Raw genomic sequence first — 12,475 nt, forward strand, 5'->3', positions numbered from 1 at the left:
TTGCTGGCCTGTCAGCAAGAAAATTCTATATAAATGACTTTTAATTTTTAACTAATTTACCAGCCAGTGCACCCAAATATGTTTATGTAGCTGACTTTCATGTTGGGTGGTTTCCAGAGAATTGAAGCAGTTCTCTCAGCATATAACACGGCAACCAGTGAAACCAATGACCCTATAATAGTTCATTTTTTTGCTTTTCAATGCAAACACATGAAACAATACCTAATTTCAGTTCAAACTCATTTCCCTTTTATTAAAGTCCAAGTTACATTACATGCTTTGGTACTCAACAAAGGAAAACTTGTTCAAATAAGGTAATATGTTTTCATCAGTATTTCCAGGTGATTGTTTACAATCAAGTAGCATTATCATTAAATCCTTAGGAAGCCCATCTGTAAGAGAAAACATGAAAAATTAGCTAGGAAATAAAGAAAAGGTAGGAATCTTACTAAAAATAACCTTTAGAGCAACAGCCCAAGAAAATCACTGTCTCTGTGTCGTCTCTTCTGCTCTTAATCCTGCCTGCAATCAACACACCAGGTACTAACTGCTTAGTTTTTTGTTATCATACACCTGGTAATTATTGGGGTAGTCTTCTTTTCCTATCAGAAAAGTGTTGGGGAGTTGCCCTCTTAAAAACATTTTAAGTAAAAGAGTACAGTGTTACTGCTGCTACAAAATATCCTACATAACAAAGATCTTCTGGACTCCTAGGAATAATACTTGATAAATGAAAGCCTTTCCACGTTTTACAAAGATGAGCTATCTGGCTTCAGGGAGGAGGAGGAGGTGGTGGTAGTGGCATAGGGGTGGACAAAGATAAAATTAAGACTCCTGCTCCAAAGCAAGCTGTGAAGAGACCTCAAAATTGGATTACAAAACCTCAGGCAGGGCTTCCCTGGTGGCACTGTGGTTGAGAGTCTGCCTACCGATGCAGGGGACATGGGTTCGAGCCCTGGTCTGGGAAGATTCCACATGCCACAGAGCAACTAAGCCCGTGAGCCACAACTACTGAGCCTGCGCGTCTGGAGCCTGTGCTCCGCAACAAGAGAGGCCGCGATAGTGAGAGGCCTGCGCACCGTGATGAAGAGTGGCCCCCACTTGCCACAACTAGAGAAAGCCCTCGCACAGAAACGAAGACCCAACACAGCCAAAAATAAATAAATTAATTAATTAAAAAAAAAATGTTTAAAAAGCTCCATAAAAAAAAAATAAAAAAACTCAGGCATTTTCTGCTCACTTTGTCAGCAGAAGATTGAATGTAGGGATTCTTTTTGAGTTCTAAGATTTTTTAAAAATTTAATTTAATTAAATTATTTATTGGCTGTGTTGGGCCTTTTTTTTTGTTAGATTCCATATATATGTGTTAGCATACTGTATTTGTTTTTCTCTTTCTGACTTACTTCACTCTGTATGACGGACTCTAGGTCCATCCACCTCACTACAAATAACTCAATTTCGTTTCTTTTTATGGCTGAGTAATACTCCATTGTATATAGGTGCCACATCTTCTTCATCCATTTGCGTTGGGTCTTTGTTGCCGTGCATGGGCTTTCTCTAGCTGCAGCGAGCAGGGGCCACTCTTCATTATGGTGCAGACTTCTCTCTGAGGTGGCTTCCCTTGTTGCAGAGCATGGGCTCTAGGTGCGCGGGCTTTAGCTGTGGCTCGCGGGCTCTAGAGCGCAGGCTCATTAGTTGTGGTGCACGGGCTTAGTTGCTCCACGGCATGTGGGATCTTCCCGAACCAGGGCTCAAACCCCATGTCCCCTGCATTGGCAGGTGGATTCTTAACCAGTGCGCCACCAGGGAAGCCCTGATTTTTAAATAAGTGTTTATTAGGTGTGAAATTAGATGTTCACTAATGGTATCCTAACCCGGCTCTTTATCTTGTGAGGAGTCTGATACTAGCTCTTTAAATAATTTGGGTCCACTTTTATTAAAACTTTTATAAGATAGTTTAGTTCCATCTTTTAAAAATAAACTTCTTACTCTTAGGAAGCAAATCCTCTACTTAAGCCTCATCATTTACCTCTGAGAAGTAAGAGTATGGCCTTAGTAAATGCCTCAGTACTGCAATGCAAAGGACGTGTGGCATAGTAAAAGCAATGGACTCTGGAGCCAGACTGCCTGGGTTTAAATGTGGGTTCCTCTACTAGTTGTATGACCTTGGACAATGTGCCTCAGTTTCCTCATCAGTAAAATGGGAATAATTATAATAATAGTAAGTACCTCACAGAACTGTTTGAGGATTAAATGAGTTAATACTTATAAAGCTCATAAAACAGTACCTGACACATAGTAAGAGTTATATACACTATGTGTGTTTGTTAAATAAAATAAATATATGACTTTTTACTTATATATTTTCTGTTTTACAAAGGATTTTCTGCATACTGATTACTACCCAGGCAATCCTGTGGCTCGTTTTATTACCTAATCTGTCTTTCCACAGAGGACAAGGTATCAAATAAGCTTTTATTATCAATGAATATTACTTAACTATCATATTCCAACATGGGCACACAAAAACAGAATCATCAAATCAATAAAACCCTATTAAAAATAAACAGATGTATAAAAGCATGCATGATGAACACCTTCTATGTAGTAGATTACCTTTAGTTGGGGGAGGTTAAAGGGCTGGAATTAGGGAAGAGGTATAGAGAGGGCTTCAACTCTATGTGAAACCTGTCATTTCTTGGGGGAGGGGGAAAACTAAAGCACACATGGCAAAAATAATAATATCTCAAAATCTGGGTGTGCTTATACTTATCCCCTATGCTACTCATTATGCTTGAAATATTTTATGTAGATTTTAAAATAAGGCTTTTACTTGCCTTTACGCCAGTAAAAGAATAATTATGACAACTAGAAACAACAATTCTATCTCCTTAAATTAATCATCAAAGGTACTCTCTCAATCTCTAAGCTCACAGCCTCTAAAAAGGCCACGAAAAGGTCTTGCTCTGAGAATACTGAAATGCCACTCACTCACCCCTCCCTGGATTCTTTCCTGCCTTTTTCAGGTATGTAGCTTACCCATGGGGTTTACACTTTGTCAAGGCCCAGTTCCTCTGGAGTGGAGATTCCCAGTTCATTTAAAGTTGGTCTAAGTTCCTGGATGACATAGGGGTAGATTTCCTTATGAGGTCCTGCTTTGTCCTGATGGCAAAGAAAATAGTCACATTTAGCTCTGAAAAGCTGTCTCTATTAACAAAATGAACTTGAAAATGCTTTTAATCACATATGCAGAGGCTAGTAGCAGAGCATACAAGTCACCTACTTTTTTGTTTTTTTTTTTGAGGTACGCAGGCCTCTCACTGTTGTGTCCTCTCCCGTTGTGGAGCACAGGCTCCAGACGCGCAGGCTCAGCGGCCATGGCTCACGGGCCCAGCCGCTCCGCGGCATGTGGGACCTTCCCGGACCGGGGCACAAACCCGTGGCCCCTGCATCGGCAGGCGGATTCTCAACCACTGAGCCACAAGGGAAGCCCTTGTCACCTACTTTTAAGTTAACATATCTGTTCAAAAAAGACAGCAACTTGGGACTTCCCTGGTGGTGCAGTGGTTAAGAATCCGCCTGCTAATGCAGGGGACACGGGTTTGAGCCCTGGCCCAGGAAGATCCCACATGCCGTGGAGCAACTAAGCCTGTGAGCCACAACAACTGAGGCTGTGCTCTAGAGCCCGCGAACCACAAGTGATGAGCCTGAGTGTCACAACTACTGAAGCCCACGTGCCTAGAGCCTGTGCTCTGCAACAATAGAAGCTACTGCAATGAGAAGCCCGCGCACCTCGACGAAGAGTAGCCCCCACTCGCTGCAACTAGAGAAAGCCCGCGCGTAGCAACGAAGACCCGACGCAGCCAAAAAAAAAAAAAAAAGCAAGACAGAAACTTATATAGGCACTATTCAAGGTAGGTTTTTAAGACACCTTGAGACTAACTAAGACAACTGGACTAAACCCAAGGGAAAAAACATTTTAAAGCCTTGAGTTACTGGAAAAGAAGGTGATGACAGAATTTTGTGAAGGCAATTAAACATGCCTAGCAGGCAACAGTAATAATTAAATTATCACAGAAAAAAGTTTTTTGATTTGCCTCAATTTGAGACCCTAACTGAATTAACTACTGGTGCTGAATGGATTGATAGCCTACAGAACCCTTAATTATCCTACCCATTTTAGATAAAGTAATATCATACTTTCCCTCTTACAGACCTTGAATTTCTTTCTTATAGAACACAATGTCTTTTCACGGAGAGCCACGCTTAGAGAATACTTATTTCCAAGGCAAGAGAGTTTTGATGAATACTCGCCATAACATACAATCACACCTATATTGTCATAATATTTGTTCCTCAGGGACAAATATTAAAAAAGTCAAATGGACTAAGACAGTGCCAAGCTATTACTCTTGTCTTTAACAAACTCTAGGTCCCTTAGCTGTATTTGCTAAAATTCTTATTTAAAATTCCATGCATTAATTTGTTCATTACAGAAAAATTAGAAACTATAATCAAATAAGAGGGAGGAGAATAAGTGTATATCCTCTTACATTTTGATCATTCTCTCTATACTTTTTAATAAAATGGGGTGATACACTGCAAAAATTATTTCATAATTTCCCTCAGTTAATACACTATGAATATCTTTAATGTTAAACACATTTCTACAACATGAATAATAACCTCTTCTGGGAAGTCCCACCTTAAGAAACCACTAGCAACATTTAATTTCATATCACAAACAGCACAAAGATAAACTGTACACTCTTAATTATTTCCTTAAGGTAAATTCTCAAATGGGATTGCTGAACAAATGGGTATCAGGCATAATTTTTAAGTCTCTGAATAAATTCTACCAAACCACCCTCCAAAAAGACTGTAACCGCAATGTACATTCCCTCTAGCTATATAAGAACTAATTTTAGGTATTTTAACAAATTCAGAAACACAGAATATGCTAATACCTAATCAATAGTCCACCTACTTCCAAAACAACTTTAGCATTGTTATTTTACTGACCTTAACAACTTCTAGGATGCGAACTGCACTAGCAAAATCATTTAAGCGTCTGCATGCCCGCAAAGCAGCATCAATGATTTTGGGTTCTGGAACCAGATCATAGCCAACAAGGGTGTTCATCCCTGTCAAATTAAAAAGAGGGGTCATATCAACCTGGAATATCCTCACTTAAACTATGATTTAGTTATCTGTATTTTTATTGAACCATAGACATGAGATCTTGTCTGTTTGAGCCTCTATTCTCTTATCTCTAAAATGAGATAATTGGGAATTCCCTGGCTAGGGAGGACTGGTTAGGACTCAGCGGGTCCACTGCCAGGGTACTGGGTTCGATCCCTGGTCAGGGAACTAAGATCCTGTAAGCTGCATGGCGCAGCCAAAAATAATATATTCTAGATAATGAGATCACAGTGGATCTTCCACAGTGAGTTAGTGAAAAGAACTATGCAGTAGCATGCAGACGGAAGGAAAAAAACCTCAAGAGTTTTCTTAAATGCAAACCCTGTTTTCAAAAGTAGCTGGTTTCTTTTCAAACAAGAGGGCCATTTTCAACTTATATCTTTAACTCTTAGTATGATGTATGTACTGTGATTGCTTTAAAATAGATCTGATTGGAAAATAATCTAAAAACAACCACAGAAATGCTTAAGGAGAGGTAATGAAGCCCAAATGAGGACATTAAGGAGATACAGAGAGCCATTAGCACACAGTCACAAACATTCAACCAGAAAATGACTGGGCATGATTCCTTTTGGCTTGGCACAAAATGATGCATCATAAAATTTAAGATTCTCTTAATGGGAATGCAGAACTGCTGTTCTTTTCATTCTTTACTCAAGATTATCCAATAAGAATTTCCCCAGGTGCGGCAAAATGGTGTCATTACATTCCTGCAGAGAAGTATGAAGCACTTAGGTTTCTTTCTTTTATTTATTTTAAAATATTTAAACGAAGGACACCAGTGACTGCAATGCTAGAATATAGTCATAGAGAATGAACTCTTGGTCTGAGATAAACTTCTTACACTTAAAATTAGTTATCTACCAGTCTACTAGCCTGGTTATTATTAATGCAACTTACTTATGTTAAATGTGTACTTACAAATTTAGGATAAACAAGTTCTAGCTTATTCAGATCAGACTCTTATTCAGGGCAAGACAAATCATAACTGAGAATAAAAATAACAAAAATCCCAAACTATTACCAAGAGGGGAAGAGAACCAAATGACTACTTGCGTAAATTATCTAAAAATTACACAACTGTTAAATCTTGCTCACCCCGGCCTATCACTATAGCAGTGATGATTTTGGCCCCCAGGAGACATTTTTAGTTGTCACAACTGGGGGTGTGTGAGGGTGTTGGCATCTAGTGTGTAGAAACCAAGGATGCTGCTAAATATCCTACAATGCAAAGGACAGCCCTTGCAACAAAGAACTGTCTGGCCCAAAATGTCAACTGTGCCTCCTTTAAAACCCTGCTTTACAGGAAATACTTACTCTGGAAACTATAAACTTTCCTAATTGCAAGATGCATGACAATCCCCAGTTTGCATGATACATGTTTTCAAAATACAGTTGACCCTTGAACAACATGGGTTTGAACTGTAGAGGCCCACTTACACGTGGATTTTTTTCAATAAATACTACAGTGCTACATGATCCGAAGTTGGCTGAATCCATAGATGGAGAACCTTGGTCACAGAACTGTGGATAAAGAGGACCAACTGTAAAGTTATATGTGGATTTTCTATGTGGGGGTGTGTGTTGGTGTCCCTAACCCCCCAAGTTTTTCAAGGGTTAACTGTAGTTACTTTCAACAAAGTAGTGGAAGACTACACAGCAGTTCATAACTCTATACTAAAATAGACACATATGCCTATGTTCCAATTACCTTTACGCAATTCCCAAGCATCAATATCTGGCTTATTGAAGTATGTCACCCAGCGAGCATCAAACTCCTCATCTGTCTCATGTGACCCATGGGAGTAGCAGCGAATTGACTGGATAGCTATAGGGGAGAGAGAGAAAAACTTCAATGTATATTATATTGACATATCTTGCCAATACATAAAGTTTTTTTGTTTTTCTTTTTTTGGTGTGTCTTAAAATACACATAACATAAAAGTTACCATCTTAACCATTTCTAAATGTACAGTTCAGTGGTATTAAATACACTCAATGCATTAAGTTTTGAATCAGCTATGTATGTCATGGTAGGAAAATTATTCAACAGGTCAAATGAAACAAATCTTATGTACTGATTTGAAAAAAATCTTAAAAATTAAGCACATTAAAGCAAGTAGAACAAAAAGTACTATGTATGTATGTTCATGCTTTTATCCCACTAATGTGTAATGCTGGCATGTAATTGTTAACAGTGGTTATCTTTGGAAGGAAAAACTTTATTTCTTTATACACTTAGTTTTATAAGCAATTATTAATTCTTAATTTAAAATAATGTCCATTCTTGGGAATTCCCTGGTGGTCCAGTGCTTAGGACTCTGCACTTTCACTGTCGAGGGCCCGGGTTCAATCCCTGGTCGGGGAACAAAGATCCCACAAGCCACTCGGTGTGGCCAAAAATAAAATAAAACAATGTCCATTCTAGTTCTTAAGCAAATTTATAAGATACACTTTCTTGGTAAATTAAAAAAAAAACTTATGCTCTCCATTAAATTATATCCCAAAATAAATTATACATCCTGACAAAGCAATGGTAATTTAAAAATTGTTTTATCAAACTACAGCCCCCTCCTTGAAAATTCTAATTAAAAAAGTGACTTACACCCAATGGAAAAAAGTTTTACTAGATTTCTAAGAAGTGAGATTTATTAATATAACACTATCAAGAAAATAGGAAACACTCAGTATTCTGCTCTCAATCAATATACCCTTTCTAGTACCATATGAAAAGCCTTCCCATTTTTAGTTTCTGCCTATCAAATGGACAGTGAATTGGGAGTTAAGAAATCTGAATTCTATCTAAACAGCCTCTGAATGGAGCAGGAGGTGGGAAAAGGCATTTTTACCTTTGGGTTTTAGGAGGCAGCAGAGCCTAGTGGTCAGATGCTTCTAGGCCCTTCACTCTCCCACTGTTTGACCCTGGTAAAATTAACTCACGTTTTATATTCCTTATGTATAAAATGAGGATACTACTACCTTAGTAGAGTATGATGATTAAAAATGAAAGCAAGCTAACACTTTGCCCAGGGTTTAGTACTTTGTATGTAGGTACTCAATGAATGGTAGCTTTAAATTAATCCTTATCTAGAAATGTCTTAATTGATCTTCTATTTATGGAAATTCTAATTTATAGAAATAAAACATTCTTCAAATTACATTTCTTGTTATATGAATTAGACAAGCTTGGTATAATTTCTAGTTATTTTTAAAGGCTTAACATACCAAAAATAACGCTTTAGCCCACTGTTACCAAAAATTTGTAAACTACTTTTTTTAAAAACTAAACTTATCCCTAGCAGAATAAAGTGTAAGTATATAATCGAAGTATAAACTGTTTACCAGTTCCTTATCGAGTTAAATACACACCTACCATACCCAGTAGTTCCACTTCTAAGTATTTACCCAAGAAAAATTAAGTATATAATTCTCTCCAACCACCCAGAAAAGCATTTCATGATAACAAATTTCTTTTGCTCACTGCTGGGCATGGGCATGGATTTCACTGGATGACCGTGGCTTTGTTTTGTTTTCTAACTATGAAAAAGATGGCTAGCAACTACAAATCCTAGACAGGGAGATCAATGGATCACCTTTGACAATTTGTTCACTTTCCTTCTGAGAGTCCCAAATTACAAACTGGTTGTATTCAAAAACAAAAAACAAAAACCCTGTATGAGACAAGTATTTAGAATACCAAGCAAGCACTGGGAACACACATAACTTCCAGGTTGGGAAAAAGATACTTTCCCACATGGTTTAAATTATATTCCTAATTCCAGTAATGGGCAGAGCAGGATCTATTCTTGTAGTTATTATGAACATGCTTAACATTTTGATTTTTAGGTAAACTATATAGGCATCTTTTCCCTCCCCCACACCACCCCTACTTAAGTACAGCATTTCCACCTAGTTTTGAGGCTTGATAGTAAATTATTTTGGAAAACAATTACTCAGTGCTTTTATATAAACTAAAGATTCCAGAGTAGGGAAAAGGAAGCAGCTGTAAAAAATTGGGACATTTCTAGGGCTACAATCTAAAAATCTATTTCTAACACTGCTTTCTGGCATTCGGTTAAGCAATCTTTTTTTAAAAAAAGGTTAACAATATATTTAGAAAAATGAAGGGGCTCATTAATCCCCTTCAATAACTAATCAGCTCAGACAAGGCTCAGAGAATGGACGTTTTGGTGGTGGTGATTCTAGGAGTAATGGAAAGAAGTGAATAATGCAGAGGGTACATGAACAAGCTCAAAGGCAGGGTTGCAGAGGTGTAAGGCTTAAGAGCAGTCATGAACCTTGGGGTCCAAAGGCTGGAAGTCTATAAATGTGGGAGTGGTGCAGAAAAGGTTGGAAGGTAATAAAAAGTGCTACTTAAATTTAGCCCTGCACCAAGAAAGGAAAAGCGGAAACTCCTCCCACCTTTTCAGAGCTATCAGGGTAAGGACAGGTGCCAGGATTGTGTAACTTTTAACGGTTGACTAGAGAATCTAACCATTATTCAAAACATTTAATTATGTAATTCAGCAGTTATTGGAAAACAATTCTGTTACAAGTTGGAGATTTCTCCTGGGACCAAATATGGAATTTGGGTTGCTACTTACCTACAGCAAACTTGAGGCCCCTCAGGTAACCCCTCCAGAGCTCTTTCACTTGACCTTGGATAGCCTCATCCAAGAATCTTAGTCCTTTCTGACTTTTAATTGCATAAAACCTCTTCATCTCATATTGATAACAAACCTCACCTATAATATGCAAAAATGAAATGCACTATAAAAAAGCAAATATGTATTAAGCATTTGTGCCAGGAAAGGTGCTAAGAGTTACATTATCTCAGTTAAACCTCACAACTACTAAATATTATCCCAATTTTACAGATGAGACAACTGAGTCTTAAGGTTTAATTAATAAGTCTATGGTCACACAGCTAGAAAGTAGCTGACACAAATGTAACCAAGACTGCCTCCTTGTGGCAAATATTTAGGTTTACAGGACAACACGTAAAATAAAGCTTTTTATGAATTACACTAAGAGGGTGACTAGAGTGCCTAGAAGATAAATCACTATGTCCAAACTTACTAAGAGTTTGAGTTCACATGTTTAAATATGCATGCTTAGGGGCCAAATTTCATAATGTCGCATATACTACCATCATGGACCAAAATCAAAGTGCAGTTACAATAATTAAAAGTTCCGTGCTGGACACAAAGTTTCCCGGAACACATATAAGGGGAAGGCAAAATGAGAGACAGCAATCAGCAGACCATCTCATACTCCAACAATCAGGCTTCTAACCGGAAGCCGAAAATAATGCTTCCCCATGTTTGTAGAAGCCAGTACTCCTGGGTCTGTGGTACCCAATTTTCGAAAGAGTAATATTCTTATCATAAGACCTATCAACAGTCAGGCTTTCTTCCAGACCTCAGGAAACAACCACACACGTCGATCTATCGTAAAAATGGAAGAATTAGAACGTGGCACAGCAGTCTCTAAAAAGAACAGAATGTTCTGAGAAAGTGACAGACAAAACGCTAACCGAGAAATGTCGGATGAAACGACTATACTTCGTTCCACACGGAAGTATAACGCATTCTCGGAAGACGCTGGGGGCGGCGGTGCCGGGGTCCCCGGAGGGACCACCCCCCCCGCCCCTACCCTGAGCTCAATGTCACCTTCGCCGAAGCGCTGCAGGCCGGCGGTGGCCACTCCCAGTCAGGTGGCCACGGGGTCAGCGCCGGAGCAAGGTCACGGCCCGGGGACCGAAGGGGTTCGGTGCGCGCTGGAGGTGCGCTGCGCCCCCTCCTTGGCGCCCAGAGCAGGTCCACACTTGACCCGTCCGCGGTGCCCGCACCAGGAAGTCACGCCGAGGGAGGCCCCGGGGGCGCGCCCTCGAGTCCTCCACAACTCGAGGCGGCGGAGAGAACGGCCAGCGGTCACCAGGTTCGGCCGCCGGCCCGCATGGCAGGACCTAGGCCTCTGGGCAAGCCTGCCCTCGCGTGGCAGCGGGGGCCCAGGTCACCGCAAGGACACGCGGGCGCGGACAGTGGCAGGCGGGGGCCTTACCGGCGGCGGGGCCGGGGGCCGGAGTGGTGTGCAGGAGGCCTCGAGGGCTGGTCCGGGCGACTGCGGCTGCTGCTACCGAGCAGCGGCGGACAGCGGCGCCTAGCATGACGGTGATGGCGGCGCGCAGGATAAGGCTGAGGAGAAGCCGGGTGTGAGCTCAAGACCGCTCGCCAGCTCGTGGGGGCCGGACTCACGCACCGACGCACGGCGGGCGGAGCGTGAGGGCCCGCCCACTGCGGAGTTCGCGCCTTGGCGGAAGCGGGCACCACGCGGCCTCGGGCGGGCTACGGCGGCGCGCTCAGGACAATTTATTTCGGCCCCGCTCTCCGCCGACTCGCTGGTCCCGTGGACTGCAGCGGCGATCATGGAGCTAGGATGGAAGGAAGAAGGCGAAGAGCCGTCAGTGGACCGTAGCGTGGTTCAAGTCTGGCTCGGGAGGCGACTCTAGCACCTCAACATGGGAACAATAACAATAACAACGACAAATTATTATAAAAATACCTTCTTTGCTTTACCCCCCTGTTTGAGCCTAAAATAAGAGAACGAGTGGGACAGAACGACTGCTTACCTATAAGGGACCCTATTAGTAACTATTCTTATACCACAAACCCGCAAGCATTCAAAAAATGAGTCCAACCACTTGACGTTACAGAGAAGGAAATGGGCTCAGAAATTAGATTCCTTGCTGGCAATCGAGGCTCTTTTCACCTAATCCCCAGTCCCAGGACTCACCTGGATATTTCTGGTGAAAGGCCCTCCCCCAGTCCCTACAGGAGGCGGTTGATTAAGTTCCAAGACTCTTAACGTCTAATCTGGCTTCACTAACTGCATTCTGACCTTGAGCTCCTAGGCAGTGAGACCACATTCTCCAGGCCTGAATTATCTCGGTGCCACAAGGAGTTAATGAGACAAGTCTCATTATCTCTTGTTATCCCTCATTGTCTATCCCTGGATCTGAGGAAAGAAAAGATGGACATTCACTCTCCACTTCCTGACTCTAGGCCCTGTCTCCAGGGTGTCAGTATTGGCCCTTCTCTGTTTCCTACCTAGCAGTGCTTTAGGGGGTATGAACCTGGCTGGGAAAGTGATAAAAAAGCTTTTTTTCAAAGCACCTGTCCTGAACTTCTCCCACCAACCTAACGAAAGGACACCTGGGGAAGGTTTCGCCTCTTTGATTTCAATTAATATTCATCAAATCTCCAAGAGCTGG

The 12,475-nt window shown here is 41.0% G+C and overlaps 1 protein-coding gene across 1 annotated transcript; it reads right to left on the reverse strand.

Annotated features, from left to right (window-relative positions):
* Window positions 1-226: 226 nt before the first annotated feature.
* On the reverse strand, window positions 227-11,457 carry COX5A (cytochrome c oxidase subunit 5A). Its single transcript, XM_007446693.1, has 5 exons — window positions 11,266-11,457; window positions 6,914-7,030; window positions 5,023-5,144; window positions 3,040-3,162; window positions 227-392 (listed from the first exon to the last, which is right to left on the reverse strand). The coding sequence occupies exons 1-4, from the start codon at window positions 11,369-11,371 to the stop codon at window positions 3,049-3,051; spliced, it is 459 nt and encodes a 152-aa protein (XP_007446755.1). The 5' UTR covers window positions 11,372-11,457; the 3' UTR covers window positions 227-392; window positions 3,040-3,048.
* Window positions 11,458-12,475: the final 1,018 nt, after the last annotated feature.

The sequence above is a fragment of the Lipotes vexillifer genome, unplaced genomic scaffold (assembly GCF_000442215.2).
Source record: "Lipotes vexillifer unplaced genomic scaffold, Lipotes_vexillifer_v1.1 scaffold242, whole genome shotgun sequence".
Lineage (NCBI taxonomy): Eukaryota > Metazoa > Chordata > Mammalia > Artiodactyla > Lipotidae > Lipotes > Lipotes vexillifer.